Source organism: Crocuta crocuta, unplaced genomic scaffold (genome assembly GCF_008692635.1).
Source record: "Crocuta crocuta isolate KB4526 unplaced genomic scaffold, BGI_CrCroc_1.0 scaffold145, whole genome shotgun sequence".
Taxonomy (NCBI): Eukaryota; Metazoa; Chordata; class Mammalia; order Carnivora; family Hyaenidae; genus Crocuta; species Crocuta crocuta.
In genome coordinates, this window is record NW_027530857.1 from 899,772 (window position 1) to 926,212 (window position 26,441).

Below are 26,441 nucleotides of genomic sequence, written 5' to 3' on the forward strand. Positions count from 1 at the left end.
TGGTCTTCACTGTGTGGACCGAACTAACTCTGCCTACCCACCCCTGGCCCCGCCCCAGGCCCCTCCCACGGCCTCTCTGCGAGGAGATCTCTTTTAATAATTCCTGTTGGACGCTCTTCTTACTGAATTCTTCCACAATGGTAAATCACATCCCCATTTATGATTTCTTGATTTATTAACGGAGACAGTAGTGACCGATTTCCTATCATTGAAAGATGAGGGTTTCATTCACCTTCTCTGGATCTCATTTGATTGCTCTCTTCTTTCTAATGCTGATGGTTTGTTTTTAGTTCTTTCATTGGGCCGTCTTTATCACTGCAAGTTATAAACTCAAGCCATTATACGTCTTTTTAAAATTTTTCCTTTTTTTTATTACATTTTTGATTTTACCACATTTCTTCTTCCCCTGAACTTCACTGACAGTGACTCTTCATTGTCCTGAGGTCGGATGATTCTGTCAGTATCCTAACCACTGTCTCCCCTTATCTTTCCCCTTCTGCTTTCCCAGACTCACCGGCTCGGCCTTTATTACCGCAACATCTCACTCCCCACATATACAGTCCGTTTCATAATTGTAGTGTAGGCATTTCTTTGTCTTCGGTTTTGCAGGGGTCTGGCCTCCGCAAGCCAGGGTTGACCTGAAGGGTGATGGTTGGAGTCGGTGAAGAAGACGCAGAGCCAGCCTCTTCCGGTGGACTGCTCCAATGTATTTTTCAGTTTAGGGTTTTTATAGCAAATCCAAACAATCATGCTTAAACAATCCACAGTTTTAGAAAGCAGTCATGGGACTTAACATTTCTAAGTTTTCTTGGCAACAGTGATTTCACGGTACGTGATTTCCACTTAAACCAATAAAATTTAACCGGGTGGTCATAACAAAGTTCTACATGTTCTTTACTACGTATGGCAGGGTATCTAAGGTAAGAGAAGCATATTGCCAGAATACATGAGATCACAGTGCCCTTTAATTATTTAAGCTTAGCGGGCAATAACAGGATATACTTGTACCCGCGGTTACAGGTGATAGACTTTCACAACCCCTTACTAAGAAAGAACAATATCAACATTTATCATAGAGGATGTTTGGAATTGTTTTACGTGGATCAACTAGAGTTTGGTCTCTGCATTTACAGGTCTCATTCTTTGGCCAGAACAATCCGTAAGTTGCCTCACGGGCTTGGGGCCAGGGGCAACAGGCAAATATTTCTCTAACACTTTTCCAAGAAAATCCTCTATGACTATTAAGTTTTGTTTTGTCTCTGCTTAAAGCATAATATGTAGTATCATTGGCAATTAGTCCCCTACAAGGAAAATGAGTTCCAGGTCTCTTATAGACCCCGTGCATACCGGACTGTCTCCAATTTTGTTAATTACTACAATATTCATAAGAATATCTGATTGAGGGGGCAGACGTGATATTTAGGTACATCCCATTTTGGAGGAAGAGGGGGAACTTTGGGCGATTCTGGTTTCTTATTAACCCTAGAATAGACTCACAGCGGAAGTGACCGTAAAAGACACAGACTAAGCAGAGAAGAATTCTTCAGGGGGCTCTTCTGACTGCCTTGCAGGTCTTTCCCACAGGTTTCTCCCTGGGCCTTGCCATCAGGGATGACCCGCGCAGTTTCGGTCTCCGGCACAGTTTGATCCTGAAGGTGGGCAACAATTAGTTCGCATTGTTTTGGCTTTGTGAGTCCCGGCAGAACCCTGGGGCGCAGGGTTCGGTGCTGTCTCTGTGGCTTCATGTCAAACTCCTGTCCTGCCTGCAATCGACTGTACCCGGCGGGAAGGTCAGGTTTCACTTGGTTTCCCTGGTCTTGGACTCTTACCCGGTCTTCCCCATGATCCCAGAATCATGCTTACTATTTGGACCATGATTTCATTGTGCAGTTTATTTTCAAAGTTTCTTTCTTCCTTCCTTCCTCCCTCCCTTCCTTCCTTCTCTCTCTCCTTCAACATTTATTTATTTATTTATTTATTTAGTTATTTTTAAGAAGGCTCTAAGTCCAACATGGGGCTCAAACTCACAACTCTGACACCAAGAGTTGCTCTTCCCACTGAGCTAGCCAAGCACCCCTACTTTTAAATGTCCTTTTTGGGGTTTCTCTTGCTTGTCATTGTTTTCTCCTTGGTGAGAGTAAATGCGTATTTCTGGAGACTGAAAGCCGTACCATCTAGTGCATGGAATCACAGCCCTAGTCTCTTCCCGGGATGGTGTTCATTACTCTGTGGATGTCTGGTTGTTCTCTCTGGAATCTTCCGGGATCCTTTTCTTCTTTTTTGCCCTAAACTGTCACGAAAATGCATCTGACTCTCTTTCACCATTCATAGTGCTGCATATTCCACAGACCCGTCCAATCTGAGGATTTCTGTCTTCTGTAGCCATGAGAAATCTTCTATTATTTTATTGATATTTTCCTCTTTTTTCCCCTATAATCTTTTTATCTTTCATTGACTCTCTGTGTCTTTTACTTTTTATCTCTTTTTAAATTTTTATGAGAAGGGATTTTACTTTTGGGGAAGTGCTTCCAAATTATTCATGTAGTAAATTGTTATTTTAAAATAAATAATAAAATAATAAATAAAAAATAATAAAATTTAAAAAAATTTAAAAATGAAAACTATTTGATGTTCCTTCTTATTGTGTTCTGTTTTTGTCTTATGGCTGCAATTTCTTCTTAAAGACTGATTAGATTTTTTTTAGAGTTCTCCTGTGACTTCTGAAATGTGTATGTTTCCCATGGACTGATATTCTCTTTCAAGGTGCAGATCTGTCTGATGATTCTGGCTATACTTTCATGTTTATTTTTTTTTATTTTTTTATTTTTATTTTTATTTTTTTAATGTTTTATTTATTTCTGAGAGAGAGAGAGAGAGAGAGAGAGAGAGAGAGACAGCGTGAGCAGGGGAGGGGCAGAGAGAGAGGGAGACACAGAATCCAAAACAGGCTTCAGGCTCTGAGCTGTCAGCACAGAGCCCGACGTGAGGCTCGAACCCACAAACTGTGAGACCATGACCTGAGCTGAAGTCGGACGCCTAACCGACTGAGCCACCCAGGCGCCCCAATACCTTCATGTTTAAAGATGAAAGACCACGTTGTTTAGAACTGTTGGAGACAATGACTCTGCTCTTTTGGGCTCTTTCAGGCCATTTTAGCTCTTCTGTCAGTCTCCCCGAGGAATGAGAAGTGTGCCTGGTAGCTCTGGGTCAGTGAGTAGGGCTCCTCAGCTGGAAGATTGTGCTTTTAGATGTAGTACTGGCAAGTTAGCCTTAGACTGGGCTCCCCCAACCCAAATGTTGAGTTGAGGACAGCTTTATTTTGGGACACCCACATCCATACTCTGGTCTTAGTCCCATTCAGAAGACCTGTGATTTCCCCCCGTACACACACACATACGTGCACCTGCACACACACTCACACGCATGATGGGCATACAGAAGCTTTAGTGCTGCTGTCAGCCACCTCTTTGTTTTCTGTAATGTGAGCAAATGAACACCTGGCTCTAGCTAAAAATGCAACAGTTGTTTTAAAGGGCTGCATCATATTAGTGTAGAGCTTTTACATTTTCACTTCTGAGGACTCATCTCATTAAGATATGGTCCCGGGACCCAAGCGGCTAATAGTCTAGCTTCTAATGTAAGATAAATGTGTAAACAAATCACTATAGTAAAGAGAGGTGAGTGCGATAGAAGGTGTTTGCACAAAATGCTGGCTGTACTGAGGAAGGTGCATTCCGTGTGAACCAGGGGTGGGGGCGGGGAGAGAGGGACAGCTGCGGGGGGCAGGAGACTCTAGAGCTGGGACGCTGAGATATGCGTCCTGGTTCTCCTGGGGCAAGGACTTTGCCTGCTTCCTCCCTTGTCAAATAGACCTATGACCACAGCCTGACCTCACAGGGGTTTTGTGGGAAGAGATGAATTACTTATATACAGTGCTTCTACTCAGTACATATTAGGTCCTATTATTATTGCTATTATTTCCTGATGTGGCCTTGATGGGTTCAATAGCCACCAAAAGGGCAGATGGTTATTGCTGGGAAGATCAGTGCAGTGAATAAGGGCATATTGGGTGTTCCTGGGGCTGGGGTGCAGGGCCCTGGGGTGACTGCTTCACCGGAGGCCCCAGCACCGGCCGAGGTGGTACACAGTGTCCTGGCATCAGGTCTTTGGCTTGGGGTTCTGTGCACATAGTAGGGCAGGGATCCCCTGCCTACATACACACACTCTAAAACTTGTAGGGACCCCATAGGTGGCCGGGACAAGATGGAACAATAAGAACATGCAGATGTGTCTCCATGCAGAAGACAACCTGGGAGGGGACAGGATGGAAATAGTTGAATGACAGTCGTCCTAGCCTGGGACTGGGCTGGGGTGGCTAATGGGCCATTGTAAGAGGGGTTCGGCTTGTAGGTAACTGAATTCCAGAATTTGGTGTGATGTGTGGAAGGTTTAGAAAGGCAGATTTTGGAAAGAATGAGCATAGACTTACTAACCACACAGGGCCACCATGGAGACACAGGGGTTGCCCTGTGAGGCTGCAGGGTCCGTCCCTGGAGCCCCTGCTCACTTGCTGGTGGGCCCCAATCATGTAGGGCTTCGACCAACTCCATAGGCCTGGGCCAAGCCCTTCTTGTCTCTCTGCTTACAGAGGGAGGGAGGTCTGCCCAGCTGCCCTCCCCAGCAATGGCCATGCATTTATGCACTGCTGTGGAGACGTCAGGACTGGGGAGGAGAGGCTGGCTCCCTGCACGGGCCTCAGACTGAGGCTCTACGGCCATTCTGGCCACCATGCCACTGACAACTGCCCACTCCGGCTTTAAAAAGTACAGGAGCCGCTCCCCGTGATGGCACATGGTCTACACTCTTTCCAAAAATCAAACTGTGTTTCTTACTCCACTGCTTTCTGAAAATGCCATCCCTCCCAAGGGCATCATGAGGGTCCTCACAAGTATCTGCTCTCACAGAGCCTGGGCAGGACAGAAAAGGTGTGCATGTTGAACTGCTTTTCACACTCAGCTTCTCCTCTCTGTATCCTGGTTTCTTTTAGGTCTTTGGGGGCGGGGGTGGTGGTGCTGAGGACAGAACTGCTATTTTCTGGCCACTATCATGCCTCTACCTGAAGGTTCCCAAGCCCTGCTAACATGATTTTTTTTTCTAGAGGCTTTTAAAACTCGAGTCATCTTCCAAGAGTCATCGGTATGATGCTTCAAATGATGTTGCCTTGAACAGATGCTTGGGGCTTGTATGAGGCTTCAAAGAATAAAATTAAAATGCCGTTTTCACAGCAAGGCGAGAACCTGCGGAAACTGGAAAGATTTCCCCGATGTGGCCGGTGCTCTTTGCTGCGGGTGCTAGCTTGCCTTGCGTTTCCTGCTGGACTGTGCAGAACGGACAGCGCGCCCCAGGAATACTCACCGCTTCCTTTGTTCTTCCATTTCACCAGGAGGGTGTGAGCTTGTTCAGCCTCAGGATGGAAACTCAGAAGGAGTGACAGATGCACTGCAGATTGAGCTAGTTCACATATTTTATTTGTCCAGTGAAGGAAAAGAGAGACAGAACTCGAGGGTGGCACAGATTCTGAGCGAATACCGCGGCCGTGCGTTCCTCAGTCCAGTTTCAATCCACAGCTTCAGTAAAAGTGCATAGGGGCGAGATGATCATCTTGCCGGAGCATAAAACATCTTATTTGAGAAAGAAAACCCTTTTAAAAGTTAACACCGACTCACGGGTTTCTTATTTGAGGATGGCTTACTTTTGTCTTTATAAAAACACGACAGTGCTGTGTAAACTGCAGGGGCTGGATATTGACAGGTAAGTAAGTAGCTGCTCACTCGGAGATTTTTCTGGGAGTCCGGATCTGAAACAGTGCCACCAAGGAGAGAGCCATGGGGACATCGCAAACATGTCCTTGGAGAGGGACGAGGACACCACTGTCCAGGACCTCAGTCATACAGATGGGGAAATTGAGGCGGGAGGGCTAAATCCCCCTAAGGTCACACGCTATTTAGTGATAGCATCTCATTCCCTGGCTTGTGGACACTGCAGAGATATCCCTAACGTTAATTTCTGCCCTAAGATTCTAAAGTTGGCAATTTTAGCTTTCCAAGTGTGAAAAGATTAAAAAAAAAAAAAAAAAAGCTGGAGAAAACAACAAAAGATTTGTGGAGAACTCCAATACATTCACGTCCAATCTCAGTAACTTCATGTTAAGATATCCTAAAAAGACTAACGTTTGGGTCAAAATCAAGGAGCTCAATTTTTCTGTGAACACACACGACAATATCTTACGTGTAGTGAGACAGGAACGGAAGCAGCACCACACAGGAAAGATCAAGAAAACCAATATCAGAAAATAAAACAGAGCACGTCATCACTGGCCATCTGGTCTACCCGGCTCAGCGCTTTCCAGTAACACGCAAGACGTGCCTGGTGGGCACACAGAACACCCTTTCAGCAGCTCGGTGCAAACACACAGGTCGCCGCACCACCTCACCGCCACCTGAGCCACCTACACTGAGCGCAGGTGAGCTCATGCCCCCACCGAGCCCCGCCCCGGGGGTGTGGGGCAAGTCAACGCCAAAGCCCCATCATCTCAAAGCCTGGCCCCTGCTCCACGTTAACACTGAGTAATCAGAGAGAGGAGCCCAGGGTGGGATGCACCTCAGGTCGCTGCTACAGGCTGCACATTCTGAACCCTGGACAAGGTGACTGGAATCTTGGTTTCCCCCGGGCCCGGAGCTCTCGTGATGGGCTGGGCGTGGGCCTTGATGTCTGCGATCCGCTCTTTAAACTTCTGCTGGAGAAACTTCTCTTCTTTGGAGTAGCTCTTCGCGAACACGGACATCAGCAGGCACCCTGCCATGGACGTGCCCCCCAGGCAGAAGAGAACGGCCCCCGCCAGCTTGCACGCGTCAAGAGCTCCGTTAAACTGGACGGCGTGGGTGTCGACCACCACAAAATCGGCCTCGCCGAAGGCTTCGATTTTGGGGGGCACGAGAAAGCCCGCTGCCAGGACAGTCAGTCCGAGGATCACGAAGACCGAGCCGGAAATGAGTCCGACCTGGAGAAAGACACAGCAAAGCAAGACAGGGTGAGCTCAGTGCTTGGGCTCTACCGAGCCCTTCCAAGGGAGGGCTGGGTTTTGGGGGGAAGTTGACATTCCCATTCACCCCAAATGTGTAGGAGAAGCCTACATCATTTGTAGGAGAAGCGTACATAATTTCCCAGTTATAAAAGAAGAGAGGACCTTTCTGATTTTAATGCCATCCGGAATCTGCAGCACTACCTTGACTTTTTCCTCTGAGCTGTCTGTAGGATGCTTTGCAGCTGACAAAGCTGCCTTTGGTTTACATGGTCTCCTTCAGTCTGTGTTTGTTTGCTTTGAAATATTAAAACAAGTTTTTGATGTTTTATTTTTGGGAGAGAGAGACACACACGCAGTGCAACTAGGGGAGGGGCAGAGAGAGAGGGAGACACGGAATCCAAAGCAGACTCCAGGTTCTGAGCTGTCAGCGCAGAGCCTGACGCGGGGCTCCAACTCATGAACCATGAGATTATGACGTGAGCTGAAGGCAGTGCTCAACCAACTGAGCCACTCAGGTGCCCCTGAGCCTCTCTCATTTCTAGTATAAAACCAACTCTGTAATATCTAGCAAAGCTTTAAAGAAACATCTAAGACAGAAGTTGAAACTCTGACTTAGCTCAGGGGGCAAACCAGAGAGATCAAGACAGAGAGGAGGAGGGTCTTGAGAGAAAAGAGAGGGGCCGGAGTCCCTCTCACGTCCCCTGGCTGTGGGGGAGCAGTCTTACTCTGCATGTGCACACTGCTGCGGAGCACCTTTTGAGAGGTTTCTAATGTGGGTTGAGAAGGTGAGGACGAATCTGAGGTGAGGAACGCATGAACGGGAGGGCGGGGGGAGGAGATGGCTCCCACTACTTTATACCTGCCTTACTCGGGTGGTTGGCTGCACGGTCAGGTGGCAGCAGCCTTAGTCCAGGTCAAGTGCAAGGTTAAGCAAGAAAAGTGCCACCACAGCCCAATAGATTTCTGGGCAGCACAGTGAGTGGCAAGGGGTGGGTGGGACCAGATCACAGGGACTTTTGCAAATGGCGGGAGTTGCAGGCACTGGGATAAACCGGCTGTGGCTGAGGCAACCATGCAGTCATCCAGAAAGCCTAGAATCATGAACTTGCCCCCTTGCTGTACTCAAGCTGGAAGGTTCTGGAGAAATTTCAATTATTTTTTTTTTAAGAGATTTTGATTTCAAAGCATTTGAAAGTCTTCTGTGATCTGGCCCTAGTTATACATTTCCCCATTCATCTCTTGACCCCTCTCCTCTAACTTCTAAATGTTTGTCCGGGCACACTGAGCTGTCTTCAGTGTCCTGAACAAGCCATCATCTGTCATGACTCGGCTTTTGGAATACATTTCCTGCGACCGCGATGCCCAGGTTCCGCTTGTTCACGGGGGTCTCTCTGTGGAGCCCTTCTCTTCCAGGCAGCCCTTCTCCTTGGGGGTCCTCCCTTCCCCCAAGTGCCTGTGCTCCGGGTATGTACTGGGACTACTCTTAGGGCCATGCTTATCACGTTGGGTTGTAACCATGGACATGTCTACCTTCATTATTTGTGGACCCCTTCAGGTCAACGGTGTATCTAATTCACAAGTGAAGAGCAGGGTCTTACTCACAGATGAATCCCAGAGCCAACCACATAACCTTGTACACAGTGGACACACAAACATTTGTGGAAAAGGGAGGAAGGAAGGGAGGGAGGGAGGGAGGAAAGGAAGAAGGAAGGAAGGGAGGAAAGAATGGAGGAAAGGAGGGGGTAGGGAGAAAGGAAGGCAAAGAAGGAAGGAAGAAAGGAATGGAGGGAGAGGAAGAGAGAAAGGAAGGGAAGAAGGAAGGAGAAAGAAGGAAGGAAGAAAGGAATGGAGGAATGGAGGGAGAGGGAGGAAGAGAGAAAGGAAGGGAAGAAGGAAGGAGAAAGAAGGAAGGAAAGAAGGAAGGAAGGAAAAGCAAGGAGAAGGAAAGAAGGGAGGGAGGGAGGAACCAAGGAACCAAGGAGGACAGCACTGTGAGATACAGGTTGTACAGATCCCTGTGACAGGGCAAAGAGTCTAACTCAGGCCCCCGTGGCTCAGTCTCCATTCTCACGAAGCCCCTGCTGAGGCACAGCAGACCCAGCCTTAGCGGGAGACCGACATCGCCTTAAGCACCACTTTACTGGGACTGGGGAAACGGAAGCCCCTAACTTGAACCACCTACAGGTGCAGTCTGAAATGAAAGGAACCATGAAGAAGAATCGTAACGGAAACGTGCACAATTGATACAAAGCACTTCATACACCCGCTGGAATAAATTCACTTGTATTCCCCAGGAGGAAACGGAAGACCAGTTAGTTTATTCCCTTGGTAGAGGTGAGTCTCTAAGCCCACGAATTCAGTGAATTCTTAGGTGATTCAGGTTGACTACAAGTTTCTGAATGGCCAGTCTCGTGTCTTGTGATTAGGATCTGGGTCTAGGATTTGGATTTTGCTGGAATATCATCTCTAGGAGGCCATGGACTTTTGCCTGTTTTTAGTCTCTGAAGTAGGCCCAGCACTACAGGGAACAAATACGTGTGGACCTTGTTTGTAAACTAGAAGGGAGAAAGTACTAAAATCTGGATTCTGGGGCTGGTAACTTACTGCAGGTTCTTTATTTTAAATCCATACCTATATATCGTCTGACAGATTTACAGCTTCTTAAATCCCACTGCGAGTGCTTTGGAACCGTGTGAATGCTTTCAATATCCTGTATGACAGTGGCTTTTTATGCTCTTGGCACAACAGATCTGTCAGGCAAATATTTGTTTTTTTGACACATAGGAAAGCAACCACCCACTTAACTGGGTAAATACAAGATGTGCCAAGCTTGGCTATGTATTTCCTCGGTCCCTGCCAGTAAGGATTCATCAGAGATGACATTTCTACAGGGCAAGGATGCAGGCTCGACCAATTTGAGTACAGACGACATGACAGTAGTGAGATATTAAAATAACACAGGTCTTGGGAAATCTGTACTAACAACTATGTTACCCAGTACTTTATTTATTAACTAGATTTCAAATTTTATTTCCACTTCAGGACCCAATGTTCCATATGACATCTGATAATAGTAGCTAATACACGAATGCTTGAGTGCATACCAGACATTGTGCTAAGCTCTTTGGTAAAGATTATCTTAATTACCTCTCACAACTTTACCTGGTAGCATCACCATTAGGGCCCAATAAGGTCCTAACTTGCCCAAAGTCATAGCCATTATGGAAGAGCGGAGGTTTGAACCCATGTTATCTGGGGACAGAGTCCATACTCATAATCATTATGTGATACTGCCTCTCATTAAACTATCTTGCCAATACATTGTTAAGTTTATGACAATATCAATGTAAAACACTCTGGGATCTTTTGGGAGAAAGTTGAAAAGATCGGAATCCCAGAGCTAGAGGGGACCTGAAGCCCCGCCTGAGTTTGTGTCTTCTCAGCATCATTTCCCATATCCTTACCCTTGATTTCTAGGTGTTCAAACATCCCAATGTCCTCTTCTCTTCCATGACCATATTCTCTTCCGGGATCACCTTATCTAGTCTGGTGCCTCTTATATATTCTGCATGTCATGGACTCCCAAGCCATGAGCTGTGTTTAAATTGCTACTAGAGACCCCCACTCACATGTCTGACAGGCAGCTCTGACATATCATGGCCAAAGTCAAACGCTTGGTTCCTCACCACCCCCACTGCTCTCCCAGTGTTCCCCATCCCAGCAAGTTGTGACATCATTCTCTACATGGCCCAGGTTATACTCCTTGGAGTCATGTTGGACTCTTCTTCCTCTCCTCTACTTCATGAGCATGTCCTGACATCTTGGTCTTCAAACTTTGTGCTAATTTGGACTACTTCTCTCCATCTCTACTAACACCATCCAAGCCATCATCATCTCCTGCCTGGCTTCTTTCATAGTGTCCCAAATACCCTTGTCTTCCTATAATCTATTTTCCATACTGTGGTTAGAATGATCCTGTTAAAATATTAGTCAGATCATGTCACTCCTCTGCCTAAAATGCTCAGGTGGGCTTCCCATCTCTCTCAAGGTAAAAGCCAGCATCTTCATTATCATCCACGAGGCTCTATATAAATCATCTGTGTCCTGTTATTTTTCTGGATCCTTCTTCCTTCTCTCAATCCACTCCATCCAGACTGCACCTCTTTGCTATTTTTCAAACACCAAATTTGTTCCCATTTCAGAGCTTTGGACTATCTTCCTGGCCCAGAAAGGCCTTCAGCCAAGTAATCTTATGATCTGTTCTGCGCTCATCCTATTTGCTCAAATGCCATCTCCTCTGAAGGGCTGTCTAGGATCAGCGTACTAAGGTCCAGCCTCCATCGCTCCCTGCCCTCTTGTCCTGGTTTATTTCTCTCTGCAGCAGCTGTTACTACATGACATTCTATTATGTGGTTTATTTGTTTATGGTCTGTTTCCCACGATGGGCTGCAAAGTGCTGTCCCTTCTGTTCACCACGTTAACCTCTAGCACTTTGCAACTTCTTGGCACAGAGTAGGCGCTCACTAATTATATGAGGAGTGACTGAACACATTGTCTGGTGGGGTGCCTTCATTCGAAGGTGCTGGGCTCTCAGAGCCCCATGAGCACGTGTCTGGTAGAGGCTGGGCTGGCATCCTGACCATCGTATTATGTTGCAGCCTTAACTCTCTCGCAGTACCCGATGACTCCTTTTTCATAATTGTTGTAATGTGTCAAATGATAATTACCGTCTATAAGGGGGGCTGGAAGTGTATAATGTTTTGCCTATGGATGGCTTCACAGTTGATGAATTTAGTAGCACATGGATAATAATAGCAGAAATAATGATGATGACAATGATGCCTATTTATGTTTAACCTGCAAATCAACAACCGTACTGCACTTCGGGGCTTTCTTCAGCACAACGTTTATATTCTCCATCCCGAAGGGAAGAGAACTGCACTGCGTATCACCAGGAGTGATGCACACAGAGAAGACCAGACCCATCAGCTCTCCGTAGCTATGGGATTGGATGTGGTAATATCCAATACCTTTGCCATTTCTTGACTTACGCATATGCTCTTTCCTTACCTTCCAGAATACTGAGCTCCACCTATTAGGTGATCTCTGGATCTGGAAATCATCCTCATACTCCCAGATCGAGGTGGTACAGTCCTCATAAAACTGGTGTAGGTAGGACCGGACTCCGTAGCGCTGGTGCCCGCCCTCGGGAGCGGCCTGTACTTGTTTGGATCCGCAGATGTTGCTGCAAGAACTCATCCTTACGAGCTGGAATGACAACATCCACAGCCGTCAGCCCCATGAGCTCTGGCTTCAGGATTAAAAGGCATATTAAAAGTGTGAACCAGGCTGAGTAATGTTAGTCTATTTGAAAGTCTATTTGAGCTTTTCTTAAAAGCTGCTCTGCTTTTCTACTTAATGCAAAATTACCCCCAAACACTCAAGGACTAGAAACTGGTTCTCCATAAATGAAATGAGACATAATAGCACAGCTCGCTTAAATTATGCAAAAACTTAAGCATGAAGCACAATGAAAAATGGCAAGAAGCCGAGATTTCCATTGTCTTGACAAGAAATCTTTCATCTCTAAGAATCCAGTAGTGTTTACACTTGCACGTTACAGAACTAGGCAGGTACCCTCACTTGCTACAGATGGAATTTGTCTTGGGTTGTCCTTTTGGATGCTTAACCATGTTCCCTTGTGGAAAATACATAGTTTACTCTTAGCAGCTTGCAATTTTGCTTTCAGATCTCATGGACCATGTTCCAACATTTTAGCTAATTGTCAAGTTGTACAGAAGCTGTAGCTATGTACACTTCATGCTTTATTAATCACAAATGGCTCAGCCAATAATTTACATCTTACAGAACTCTAACACTAGACATTTAAGTTGTTATTTGTGGATACGTCTGTCCATGTGGGATGCTAGGGCATCAGGGAGAGGGTAGACCCAGCCTCTCACTAGGCGCATGAAGTGGCTAGTATATACAAGAAGCCAGGGGATTGTTAATGAAAGTACACACTAGGTGGGCTGTTTGGGGTGCTGTCTTCTTAAGATGGTAATTTCTGGGGTGCCTGGGTGGCTCAGTGGCTAAGCATCTGACTTTGGCTCAGGCCATGCTCTCACAGTTCGTGAGTTCAAGCCCCACATTAGGCTTTGCGCTGATAGCACAGAGCCTGCTTAGGATTCACTGTCTCCCACTCTCTCTGCCCCTCCCGCCTCTCAAAAACAAATAAACATTTAAAAAAAGATGTTAATTTATATTTGATTTGCCCTCATCAATACACTTAGAAAGCATTTGATTATTAATCATGAAAAAAAAAGGAATTGTTGAGGGACAGCAATTTTGGTGAGTGAGGCAATTCTCTGTTTGGTATTTGGTTTTCTTGTCTCTATATAGACAGATAAATATGTAGCTGGAAACGTGAAATACTTTTTTAGATTTTCCAGTTATCCTCCAGATGGCTTTCCCTGTGTGGACATAGTCAAGTCTCAAAATAACAAAGTGAGGAACGATGTAGAAGGGGTCTCTCAGAGCCTGCCTTGAGTCCAGGCTAACAGAAGACATATTAAATGTTTCCAATTACTTCTCAAGAACCCACATAGTGATATTTTATCTACTGACAAGGAAAAAATTAATCTGAAGATCTGGCAAGTGCCCCTGTGTGGCCACTTAGTTTGGTTGGATAGAATTATGGGGCCAAAATCAAAGTTGAAGCCAGCGATAGTTAGCATTTTCCTGTCCCCTGACCACAAAGCAAATCCATAAGATTATCTTGTTAAGGGGTGCTCTTAGCCAAAAACAGGTTCTGGTTACAAAATGGAGTCAAATTAAGGTAGAAAATGGCCCTGATCTTAGAAAAATGATGCAGACAGATGCTACTGATGGTCTCATATTTTTTAAGTGTTGGTCACTACGTTTAGTGACTTTCTCCCTGTTTCAGATATGGCAGCCAGGAGAAATCACCCAGGAAGAGAGGGCAGGGGAGGTGATTTAAACATTTCTTTTTTAACTTTTAAACATTTCAGAAGATATTATTTCATAAAATATAAAGATTTTAGAATGTACTTTGCCAGACTAGAGCAGCAAAGCCTGATAGATCGAATTCTTTTGTCAACCTAGTTTTCATATTTTAAATGTTAGGATGATTGCTTCAGTACCTTTAACTTGATGGTTATACAATGAAGATGATTAATAAGGGCCTATTACTAATGATACATAAGCAGGATAATTTTAAAGCCACTTTCTTTTAAGACATTGTCATAAAATTTTGGTGAAGGGGAGATGGGAGTCGTATGTTACTAATTCTGCTTTGTCATTGAAGAAACTGAGGCACAGGAAAGTCATCTGCTAAAGGTCACAACATGAGTCAGGGAGCAGACGAAAGATGACAATACAGAAAGCTGGAGTTTGGACTGAATCATGTACTTGCATAATCAGACCAACTCATCCAAATAGTGTATTTTCAGGTTTCCTACAAAGCATCAGAGATGTTAACATGGAAAAAGGATGAAAATAAGACAGGAGCAAGAAGAAATCCGTCATAGCAACAGTACGAGTTATCTTCCCTTGATGCTAACTGAAGTCATTTGTTCCCTCAAGGTTGAGCTCTGATGCAGAGCAGGACTGTATGACATATTGTAGTCCCTCCTGCACAGCTGTTTCTGGTACACAAGGTCGAATGTTTCTGCTTTATAGGATAAGACTCAGTAATCCAACATTGTTAAACAAAATATGGGTAAAATCATAAAAAAGATACAAGGTGTCATAAAACAAATGTTGTTGGGGCCAGAGTGATGGAAGGCTCCCCTCTGAGTCGGAATGGATTTTCAGTGATGCTTGATACATCCCAGGACAGGATCCCAATGAGACTAATTTCTTCTCCAGTAAAACAAGCACAAGAACATGGCCTGTGCTGTGCTCACCACACAGGGCACAGGATGGGTTCTAATCCTCGTTCTTGATCTACAACGTATTGGTCATGACATGAGAGGCCAACTCATTAACCTCCCTGGGCTATGGTTTTACCCCCCTTAACATGAGATGGTTGAGCCAGATAACCTCTAATTCCTTCCAGATACACTTTTCCAGGAGTCTTTGGCCATGAATTTACAGAAGGAATCAATTATTTTTGTCAGATAGACAACTGAGTCTACTGTTTACCCACCTCCTCCCATACTCTCACTGACTGATGATCAGATTGTCCCAACTTCTTTACCATTATAGTATATATGAAGCTTCAGTTTAAAAGAGTGTATAAGCTACTAGCTAGGTTAGTGATTTGGTATTAAGTAGACTAAATGGCTGTGTATTTTTTTTTATCTGTTTAACAACTTACTTCAGTATTCGTGTATGTTGCCTAAATAGTACAGGTGTATCTCAGATATTGCAGGTTTGGCTCCAGACCCCCAGAAAAAAAAACAGATATCATATAAAACAAGTCAAATGAATGTTCTGGTTTCCCAGTGCCTATAGATGTTATTTTATGATGTCTATTAAGGGTGTGATAGCATCATGTCTAAAAGAAAATGTATATACCTTAAGTGAAAAAAAAAACACTTTATTGCCACAAAATGCTAACCATCATCTGAACTTGCAGCAAGCTGTGATGTTTTTGCTGGTGGGAAGGTCTCTGCCTCTGTGTTGGTGGCTGTTGACTGATGAGGGTGGTGGCTGCTTATAGGTGGGGATGGCGGTGGCAAATTCTTAAAATCACACAACAATGCAGTTTGCCACATCCACGGATTTCTTCTTTGAGTTGAACTCTAATGGCCACTAAATAGGTGTTGATTGGCCTAATTTCAATATTGTTGTCTCCCAAGGAACAGGGGGGCCGAAGGAGAGGGGGAGAGATGGAGGAATGGCTGGTTGGTAGAACAGTCAGAACACAGGACATTTATTGATTAATTTTGCTGCCTTATACGGGCATAGTTCCTGGTGCCCCACAACAGTTACAACAGTAACATCAAAGATCACTGATCACAGATCACCGTAACAAATACAGCAATAATGAAAAAGTTTGATTAAATCTTGCAAGAATTACCAAAATGTGACACAGAGACTGGAAGTGAACAAATGTGTTGGAAAAATGGCACCGACAGACTTGTTTGATGCAGCGTCGCCACAAACCTTCGATTTGTTAAAAACACATTGTCTGTGATGCATATTTAAGTGAAGCACCAATAAAATGAGGTGTGCCTGTCGTCCCTGGGGGTCTTAGAGGTTTCATACGTCTTTCCTAATATGTAACTTGTTGGATTCATTCTTAGAGGAGAATGATCACTAGAAAGAACAGGAGTTTTAAAGTATATCATGTTACAGTGAGGATTTTAGTACAAAAACCCAACAGAGTTACATTCCTCAGGAGGAAGCCAGTATCATTTTGTCCCAATAAAGAAAATGTTAAAGCTATTTATTTATTTAAAAGAATTTTTAAAACATTTATTTACTTTTGAGAGAGAGATAGGGACAGAGTGCAAGTGGAAGAGGGGCAGAGAGAGATGGGGAGACAGAATCTGAAGCAGGGTCCAGGCTCTGAGCTGACAGCTCAGAGCCCGACTTGGGGCTTAAACTCATGAACCATGAGATCATGACCTGAGCTGAAGTCAGATGCTTAACCAGCTGTGCCACCCAGGCGCCCCAATGTTATTGCTATTTAGACTCCACTTGGTTGATTGATACCTCGAGTATCAATATATGAAGGATATATGATGGATATATATGTCACTTCATAAAGTCACTTTAAAAGCTGGGTAATTAGTATATAATAAACTAGGGCTGACAAGAAACGGATGGCAGGTACAAAGGCTTTTCAGCTTGGCTCGGCATTTACCTAGTGAGCAAAGTTTCATGGGAGCTCTGGGGTTTGTTTTTGGATAGCTACAGTAGCAGCTGCAAAAACAGTAATGTTATACCTATGACTGTCCTTGAGTGATGGATTCTTGAGGGCTCTCTTCTTCAGAGAAAGCCTTAATGTCCCCGGAAGTGCATAAACGGGGTGGCCAGTGAGTGGAACTCTTTTCCAGTGTTGTACTTAAACGAGCCCATGTGAGTATTCCTTTTATAAACACCCCAGGGAGCCTGTTGTGTCCCTGCTGCCAGCGTGGCCATCATGATGGGCCACAGGCAACCTCAGCATCTGGCTGTTCGGTCGTCTGTGAAGAGGGAGTTACTTTCATTCTCCAGGAAGGACATCCTAGGTGTTAATAGGTGAGGACCCATCCATGGTTTTCTTCTTCTTTTTTTTTAATTTCTTTTTTAAAGGTTCATTTTTGAAAGTGTCAGAGTGCAAGTGAGGGAGGGGCAGAGAGAGAGAGACACAGGATCTGAAGGAGGCTCCAGGCTCTGAGCTGCCAGCATAGAGCCCAACACGGGGCTCGAACCCACGAACCATGAGATCATGAACTGAGCTGAAGTCGGAAGCTTAACCGACTGAGCTCCCCAGGTGCCCCCTTGGTTTTCTTCTTTTTATAATCTGTCTGTGGTATCTATCTCAATTGTATGCACAGTTATACATTTAAATGGATATTCAATTCTTAGCAGCACAGCACACCTATCGTCCCACAGACCCACAGGAAGAGAAAACCAGACCCTAACTCTCCTTCCAAACACTTCTGAGAAGCTTCCTAGAATTAGCACATTCAATGTCAGCTCTCTATTCTCTTGTCTAAATGTCTTTCTTCTCATAGTGCTTGCTACCATCTGATGCTCCATTATGTGGTCTATTTGTTTATGGACTGACGGACTATGTACTTGATAGACTATAAGCTTCATGAGGGTAGAGGCTTTGCCTGTCCTGTTGACAGGCACTTTGAATGGAAGCTTCTCGGCACAAAGCTGTACGTGGGTTGGTGCGGATGATGGCCTGAGTGGTCCTTTCGTTTTCATTCCTCCCTTCCTTCATTGTTTTCACTAATTATGTGCCAGATTACGGGAGAGGGTAATAATATAAATGGGGCGGTCTGCTCTCGGCAGACACTTAGATTAGGAAAAATGCGCCTGAAGCAAGAAATGCAACCTAAGGGGGCACAAAACTGAGTATTTGTAGCAGGCGATTTCTCCGTGCAAATGCTGAGAACCCCTTGAACAATTCCTCTGTCAGCGAGGAAACCAGTATTTGTATTATGAGCTCTGCGTCTACCAATACATTACTGTACCAATTTGCTGGAAATTTGAATTTCATTCAAATAAATGCAATTACTTTTTATTTTATTTGGAAAGGGTTCATAGCCATGGAAATAGACGTAAGTCTTTATGCCTCATGAAACTCCAAGAACACCACAGACTTTATCTTATTTGTCTTCATGGTCTCCTTGAAATAAGAGAGGCAGAAAATTGAGGCACAAAAGAGATTAGTGTTTTCCCAGGGCTCCACGTGTGAGTCAGTGGTAAGGCCAGGGGCAGGCCCTGTTTTATTTATTCTCTTTGAAATATCATTCCATTTTTCATACTGCTTTTCTCTCCCATAAAATCGTTCTGAGATAATGAGAGTGAAGTTGCCATTAGAGCCCCTTTTCCACAGAGCCAAGGCTGCAAGATACAGGCACAGCACTGATTTTGACCATTTATCCGACACCAAACCGAAAGGTCAGTTTGCTTAAAGGACTCAGTCAGCCTCAGTGTGGATGCAGGAAGGCATGAGGGCCTGCTAACAGGGTTTTCATTTTTAAATCAGACATTCTAGAATCGTATAGATGAGACCTTAACACTTGGAACTGTGTTTCTACCAACAGATCATTTCAGTATTTTATTTTCTTGGATCAGTGTTGGTAGGGATTGTGGCTTCATATGATGAGCTTTTTAATACCTTCTAAGTTAGTGGATATGTAGCACTTCAATAATTTTTTAAGAGGGGATAATGATATGCAATAATCTTATTACTTTACTTCTTCAAGATGTGTTTTTTTTCTAATTTTTTTAAATATGTATTTTTTGAGAGACAGAGAAAGACAGAGCATGTGCAGGGGAATGGCAGAGAAAGAGAGAGACACAGAATCCAAAGCAGGCTCCAGGCTCTGGGCTGTCAGCGCAGAGCCTGACACGGGGCTCGAACCCACAAACCGTGAGATCATGGCCTGAGCTGAAGCCGGACGCCCAATGGACTGAGCCACCCAGGCGCCCCAAGATTTGTTTTTAAGTAAGGTATACAATGTCAAAAACCAAATAGAGAAGAGTAAACCTGTAATCTCATTAAATCTCTCCTTTATCTACATGCAAACCACAAGGTGCTTATGAATTTACATGGGGCAAGGTTTGAGTCTTACCTTTGAAGGTTTCCTCTTCCTCTTCTCCTTGTCAGTCTTTGGCCTTTCTTTTTTAACGGCACATTCTTCAAACCTATTTAAGGAAAAAAAATCTCTGCAGAATGTGACACAGATAAAAATCTAAATGTCATAAGCCATTCTTAGGATCTGTAGAGAATCATTTTTTGTTGACAAACTTATTGATAAAGACTTCTTGTTGAGCAGGGAGATATTTGTTTTTTTTTTTTACAAAAATATTCATGTTTTATAACTTTTCAGTTGGCTCTCATGAGACTTTATAGGGTAGATGAGACAACATAAATGAAAGGGCTTTGTAAACTATAACAGACTATACAAATGCTATTCTTATTTTGCTATAATTCTATTCCACTACTCAAAAATACCATGTAGACTAATCCATGTGTATTTTAAAAATTCTAAATAAAAAGTTTATTTGCTCCCTAGATACTCTAGAACTGATTTGGTGCCTGTTCCATTATATTATAAAAATAAATTAATCTTATAGCCATTGTATTTTCTGATCTGTTTACATGCATTTTAGACTTCTTAAGGTTTTGTAGATGATGTAGTCATTGGGTTGATTTTTACTCCTATATCCATTTCTTCCTATCAGGACCATTTTACTTTCCATGTGCCTAAGAAAAGCAGGTGCCTGTGCAAGATTTAATTAAAAAGCCATTGCCAGCTACAGAACTAGTGGCTTCCTACATTACTCTAATCACGTGAAATAAAATAATAGCCGGGTGATATTTTTCAAGAGGTCATTAAAAATTCTTTCTGAAGAACACTTCCCCATCCATTTGCACGAGAACCTCAAAGACTTGAGGGGAGCCAGCCTGGCTGAGGCCTGACAAACTGTGTTTAGTATTTCCCAGTTTCAGTTGATATGAACCATAGTCGAACCTTCTTCAAGACTCATTTCTTTGCTCTAAAATTTTATTTTGCAGGTGGTATGTGAGCAGATTCTGGTGGGGGGAAAAAGCAAATTTTATCAGAATCCTGGATCTGGATAAGCAAAAGAGAACAAGTTCCCCCCTTCCCTCCACTCCCCGCCCCTCCCTCTCTCTTTTTTTCTCATCAGTGTCTGTCTCTCTCATTTAAATGTCCTTTCCTTTTATCTGTCGCCTTCCCCTTTTCTCTGAAGGAAAGGACTCTACATAAGCCCTTCACCAAAGGCTGGCCTGGTCTGGAGCCCAGAGATCTCTCCAACGTGCTGAAAACATTCCTGCTACAGAGCCAGGAACCAATAATTAAGTCAACACCAGCTGTTTAACTCTAGCTTTGTCTTCTTTGAGGTCACCAGCTTTGGTTTGACCTCCCCCCCGCCCCCAACCCATTTCTAGCAACACAAAGAGGTAGTAGGTCCTGAGATTATATCAAAGCACGCAGATATCTTTGAATATGGCAAGAGAATGGGGAGGGCAAGTGAGGGTTAAATTCAGCTCGGAAAACAAATCAAACCGGCTTTGCAAACTCCAAATACGTGCATTTCACTCTTACCTAATATATAACTTTTCTCGTCTCCCGGGAGAGCAACTCCTTAAGTTTTCCCTGTATACGTCCCCAGCTCTTACGTAACACAAACCACAAACCACCAAAGCAAGGAGTTGGCTACCCCTAATCTGTATGTGTGCACGGATTTTAATATGCATGCTTTTGCAGAGATGTGTGCACATATAATAAACGTGAATGAGTAAGGAGTGCGTGTGACAGACACAGGAAGAACATGATGTTTGTGCGCGAGGAGAGAGGAAGGAGAGAGAGAAAGGGGGGGGTGGGAGAGCTGGAGAACGCCACACGGAGCGCAGAAGGCCGCCCCTGGGGTCCGCAAGGCTTTACCTNGTGGCTTCAAAACTGTATACCTCATTTTCCTCAGCTCCAAAATGATCATAGGAATATCTGCTTCATAAGATATTTGGAAGAATTAAGTGAAATTCTGTTTATAAAGCATTTATCATGATGCCTGGTACGTAGTAACTATTCAGTAAATTATAGCTCTGATGATGATGACGATGATGATGATTTAGCTGAACATTTTGGGAGCTTATGAATATTTTCAGCTGGAAGTCTCAAGTCTTCTCAATTTCCCAAGCATTCTATCTCCTCTGTTACCAGATCTGTTTCCAACCAATGCTATCTCTGGCCTCTCTGTGGACATCTCTGATAAAGAGGCANTCAGGAGCCCCGGGGGTAACACAGGTCTTATGAATTCCACCTCTAGCACATCTGCTTTTGGTTCCTTCTCAGTCTGAAGTACCTTGAGATAAAATAAGATGCTTTACATGTCCCAAGATGCCCTTAAAATGTGAATTATCATAATTATCTTGCCTTTCTCAAGTCCATAGTTTTTATTTATTAGTTTTGCAAACATTTGGGAACAAAGATGATCATTCAGAAGCAACTAAATTTTCACTTAAAACATGCTACACAATTTCCCTGGGTTATATTACATAAAAACATTTACCAGTGAATGTCTCAATTCATTATTTAACACATATTTGTGGAATGGCTGCCGTTCAGAGCACGAAGGGTGAGATGAAGACAGAAGCATTATGGAAAGTCACAGAGAAAAGGGGTCAGGAGAGGTCGTAGATGTTTTCCAGAAGGGATGTTATGATCAGGTCTTACCCTGTCTTTGTGGATACTTCATGATTCCCTTCTAAGTTCATTTCTCGCCACACTGAATGTATTCGGTGTTCTGTAAATGCAGAGCACACATTCCTCCTTCCATCTATTTCCTTTGGTGCTTCTTTGTACGGTTTCCCCCATATCTGTGTCTCCAAGTGCTGCTCATTCTTCAAGTCCAAATGTGACCACCGCCTCTTCAATCAAGCCGCCTTTGCTATGCTTGAATAGGAGTCATTCTGTATTTTGAACCCATACAGCATCTCATCTTACCTGTCTTATGGTAACACCACTTTTTTTTTTTTTTTTTGTGCTTGGTATTGGCATTATTTACCTATTTAATTGCCCTCCAGGCTTGTAAATATCATAAGGGATCTACCTGCAATTCACTTTGAATTCTACACAGTGCCTAGTATATCAGTTTATATAAAGGAAGTATTCATTTTTTGTAAATGCACAAGTGGGTGAATGAATGATGTGGATCTGGAGATGAGATGCGGATAATAGGAGAGCAGGGGTATTGTGGTAGGCTGGGGAATGAAAAGCACAAGACTCAGCTTGCAGTCTTAGTTCCCAGATTTGCCCCTGGGATCCCCGGATCTGCAAGGGGGGAGGGGACAGCGATGGAGGAGAGGCTCTGTGTAGTTTGTTCACTCACCGGTGGGAGGCAGAGCCTTGAGCCGCAGGACACCGGTGGTGGCCTCCATTGCCTGGGAAGAGTGCCGCCTGTCCAAGCTGAGTCCAGAGCGTTCCATACCAGGCAGTAGCTTGTGATTAGTATGCTGTCTGTGTTCCCGGACAGAACAGATGTCTGTCTGCTATTTTCTGTTTAATGATGATGGCAAGTTCCCAATGATCAAGATCCAGTTTCACATTGTCTGAAATGCTGTGGCTGAGAAATCCTATTTAGCCCAATTCTGAGGCCCAGCCTCCTTCTTTGCAGGAATCTTTACAGATTCACATGGACTGAGGGCCCAGTGGCAGGGTGGCCTCACTTAGCCTTGCTCAGATGGAGAGGGTGGTTGAAGGGTGTTCTAGGCATGGGCTCTACCTAAGGATGTTGGCTTTTCTGTATTCCTTTTCCCCCAGCAAGAGGTAACAGTAAGACTTTTGCAGATCTTGTAAACCAGTTGGTACAAGAGGATTCTTGGCATTTGGAACAGTTTCTTTTTATAAGTTTATCTTTGGAAGGGGAAATATATTAGCTGCTACTTTAGTGATTAGTGAAAAAGTCAATTAGATCCTTTTCTGTACAGATTGAGTTTAGGGGTCCAGGGGCAATACAGATTCAGAGCCTGAAAAGCTGCCCCAAGATCTCAGAGCAATATATGAACATAATGTTTTTTCTTCTTCTGTGTTCCATCCCCAGAGCTTTATTGAGATCTAATTGACCTCAACATTGTTTTTAGATGTACAACGTGTTAATTTATACACTTACATGTTGCCAAATAATTACCACAAGAGCATTAGCTAATATTTCTATCGTTGCCCATAATTACCTTTTCTTTTCCAGGTGAGAACATTTAAAATCTATTCTTTTAGCACCTTTCCGTATACATAAACAATATAATACAGTGTTATTAGCTATAAACATCGTGCTGTACATCAGATCCCAGAAGTTCCTCATCTTATCACTGGAAGTTTTGAACCTTTTACCAGTATTTCCCTATTTCCTCCACTCACCAGCCCCTTGTGCTAGGTTTTATTGAGATTCACAAATACATAGATTCTGTCCCCCAGAGCTTCCTAATCGAATCTGGCCCTCGAAATAAGTCATGCCCGTGAATAATTATGATACAAGGATCCTAGGAGAGAGACCGATAAGCTGCTGTGGGAGATGAAAGAGCTGAGAAATTACTTCTGATGTGGGGATAAATGAGGTAAATCTTAGACGGCTGTGAAAAAAGTGAGTCCAATGACCTGGATCTTGAAATACAAGTGAGACTTTTAAACTTGTGACTATAGGGAGGAAATTCAGAGATGGGACTGGAAAAACACCCAGCGAGGACCCCCTTGTGGGTCTAGAAATCAACAATATTTTACTTCATTTTCCAAATTTTTACTTTTTTCGTTCTGTATATCCCATCCCTCCTCCAGTTACATTGGAAGCTTCTGAAGTGTTTGTAACTCTTAGTCCTGGCACGTGTTGACACACTTACAAGTGCTTGGTGGCCATGGTGGTCACGGCCTTCTGAAGTTTTACGTTCTTCCTAAAAGTGGAAAAAGGTGTGTCAGGACTTAATCTTGCGTCATGGCTAATATTTGGAGGGAGAATCTTCTGAATCATTTTTCTTTTTTGAGAGAGAGAAAGAGACAGAATGAGAGAGAGAGAGAGAGACAGAGACAGAGACAGAGACAGAGAAAGAGTCAGGGATTCAGGGAGGGACAGAGGGAGAGGGAGAGAGAATCCCAAGCAGGTTCCAGTCTCCATGCAGAGCCCACGGGGCTCTATCCCATGGCTGTGAGATCATGATCTGAGCCGAGATCAAGAGTTCAAAACTCAGATGCTTAACTGACTGAGCCACCCAGGTGCCCTGCAGGGAGACTCTTTTATAGCCAATTGGTATGATGTGAGAATGGACTGGAGTGTGTGTGTGTGTGTGTGTGTGTGTGTGTGTGTGGTATACACGTATTGAACACAAGGATTAAAGATTTTAAATGTGAAAATTAATTTCAGGTATGCTTTGTGGTCACTACAGAGAGATCGTCATACTTTGGCTTCAATATCAGTGATGAGGTAATATTTGAGACAGAAATTAATAAATAGATGATAGATAGATTAAGTGTAGCAGCATGTGGCTATGGATATGTTAGAGATACTATGTTAGTAGGAACCTACTCTGTAAGTAGGTTGATTCTCAAAGAGCTAAGACCCATTCAGTTGCCTTCTGGGTAGGTCACGGCTAAGCAACTCCGCATTGCTTCGTGGGTGGAAGAAAAGTGTATTCCTTTTGTCCTAAATCTTTGCTAGCCAAGCAATCTTCTGATTTATTATGAAGGATAGCCTGAGCCAGATGCACATTTCTCAGGCTCACTCCTACAGCCTTAGGCAGCTTCTAAAATCATTTCAGACTTAGGTGTTCAGTTCTGAACCCTCAGAAAAACTGACAAGGCCTGAGCTTACTTATAAGTAATTGGCTCATGTTAAAAGTTGCTGGTGATCCACAAAATGATGCCTGTTTGGCACCATGCTTGCTGGAAGGGATTTTATATGACAGGACACAAAACTGGCTGACGTGTAGGCATGCTGTGATTTCAAGGGCTCTAGGGAAGATCATTGCTCAGAAAAGTCTTTCTCCAACTTCTGCCTAATTTCAGAAATATTCCAAAGTATTCTCCTTCTAATGTGTAGCTTTTGTCTTGTTAAATTCTCTAAGAATAGTTGATAATTACCTATATCTGTTGGTCAATAAAGGGTCGGGATCATTGAAGGGAATGGCCACAAAGTCAGCAGGACCAGAGAAGAAATTTTGGGTTAAAAGTAGACAACTCCTCCCCAGTTTTTGTGGCAAATTTAAGACTATCAGTACCAATAATACCATATTTATGCTATTTTAAGGTATTATTGGTATAACTCAAAATGCTTGATAATGTCCCTACCTTTCGGAGAACAAGTAACTAAGGATTTCTTCCATTCTAAGTTCTGTCTTAGAGTATTAACCTGACAATCCAATGAAAAATTCTTTGAGCTCTTGAAGGAGAAATGAAAATATAGTTTTATAATTTAAAATGACTAAGTGTGTGCTATAGCTTCTTTTTCTCAGTGTATCTGGGCTCCAACTTTGCTGGCTGTGTGCACAGGCCTTAAAAAAGTCCGTCTAACAAAATGGCAGACTTTGTATAAGTAGTTTCTCTAAATTCTGGAGGAATCAATGCCAATGCTTTAAATTGCTTCTGTTGAGACAAGTCTTCTGCATAAGCTGGCTGTTTTTGTTTTTTTCTTTTTCCTTAAGCAGGTATCCAAATATCTGAGTAGAATACTTGGTCCTTCAAAATGTTTGGACAATGAAAATACAAAACCTATTTCATAATAAATAGCAATTTAATTAGATTTTAGAGGAGTAGTCAAGACAGGACTGTTGAAGGTTAATGGGGACACATTTTCAAAAGGAGGTAATCAACGATGCCTAGAGAGACAGCTGTAAGATTTCATCACTAGTTACAGAGAAAACTTTACCTAAGACCCACGATTCCTGATTCATAGGCTAGTTCTATTTCCACTGCTTCCTGGTGTGGTGCCTGATTCATTTGTGTCACACTGAAGAAGGAGGGGGTGTCATTAGTCATGTTTTTCCCAAGGCCCACTGAAGCCTGGTGTAATAAAAACAGGACGGGAGAGTCATGTGTCACTATTATGATGTCCAGATGACAACCAAGGCCATAATGGAGAAATGGAACTTTGGGGGACTGTTTCCTCTGGAAGCAGCAGATTTGAAGAGTGGTTTGGTTTGCACAAGTTAGAAACA

The 26,441-nt window shown here is 43.6% G+C and overlaps 1 protein-coding gene across 2 annotated transcripts; it reads right to left on the reverse strand.

The window, feature by feature from the left end:
* Positions 1–5,506: 5,506 nt before the first annotated feature.
* Positions 5,507–19,426, reverse strand: NRSN1 (neurensin 1). 2 transcript variants are annotated; one of them, XM_077769584.1, is made up of 3 exons: positions 19,351–19,426; positions 12,155–12,352; positions 5,507–7,060 (listed from the first exon to the last, which is right to left on the reverse strand). In XM_077769584.1, the coding sequence occupies exons 2-3, from the start codon at positions 12,341–12,343 to the stop codon at positions 6,662–6,664; spliced, it is 588 nt and encodes a 195-aa protein (XP_077625710.1). In that variant the 5' UTR covers positions 12,344–12,352; positions 19,351–19,426; the 3' UTR covers positions 5,507–6,661. The 2 variants fall into 2 exon arrangements, with proteins under 2 accessions (XP_077625710.1, XP_077625709.1); XM_077769583.1 differs by lacking the exon at positions 19,351–19,426 and having other exon boundaries at positions 12,155–12,367.
* Between the last annotated feature and the right edge of the window lie 7,015 nt (positions 19,427–26,441).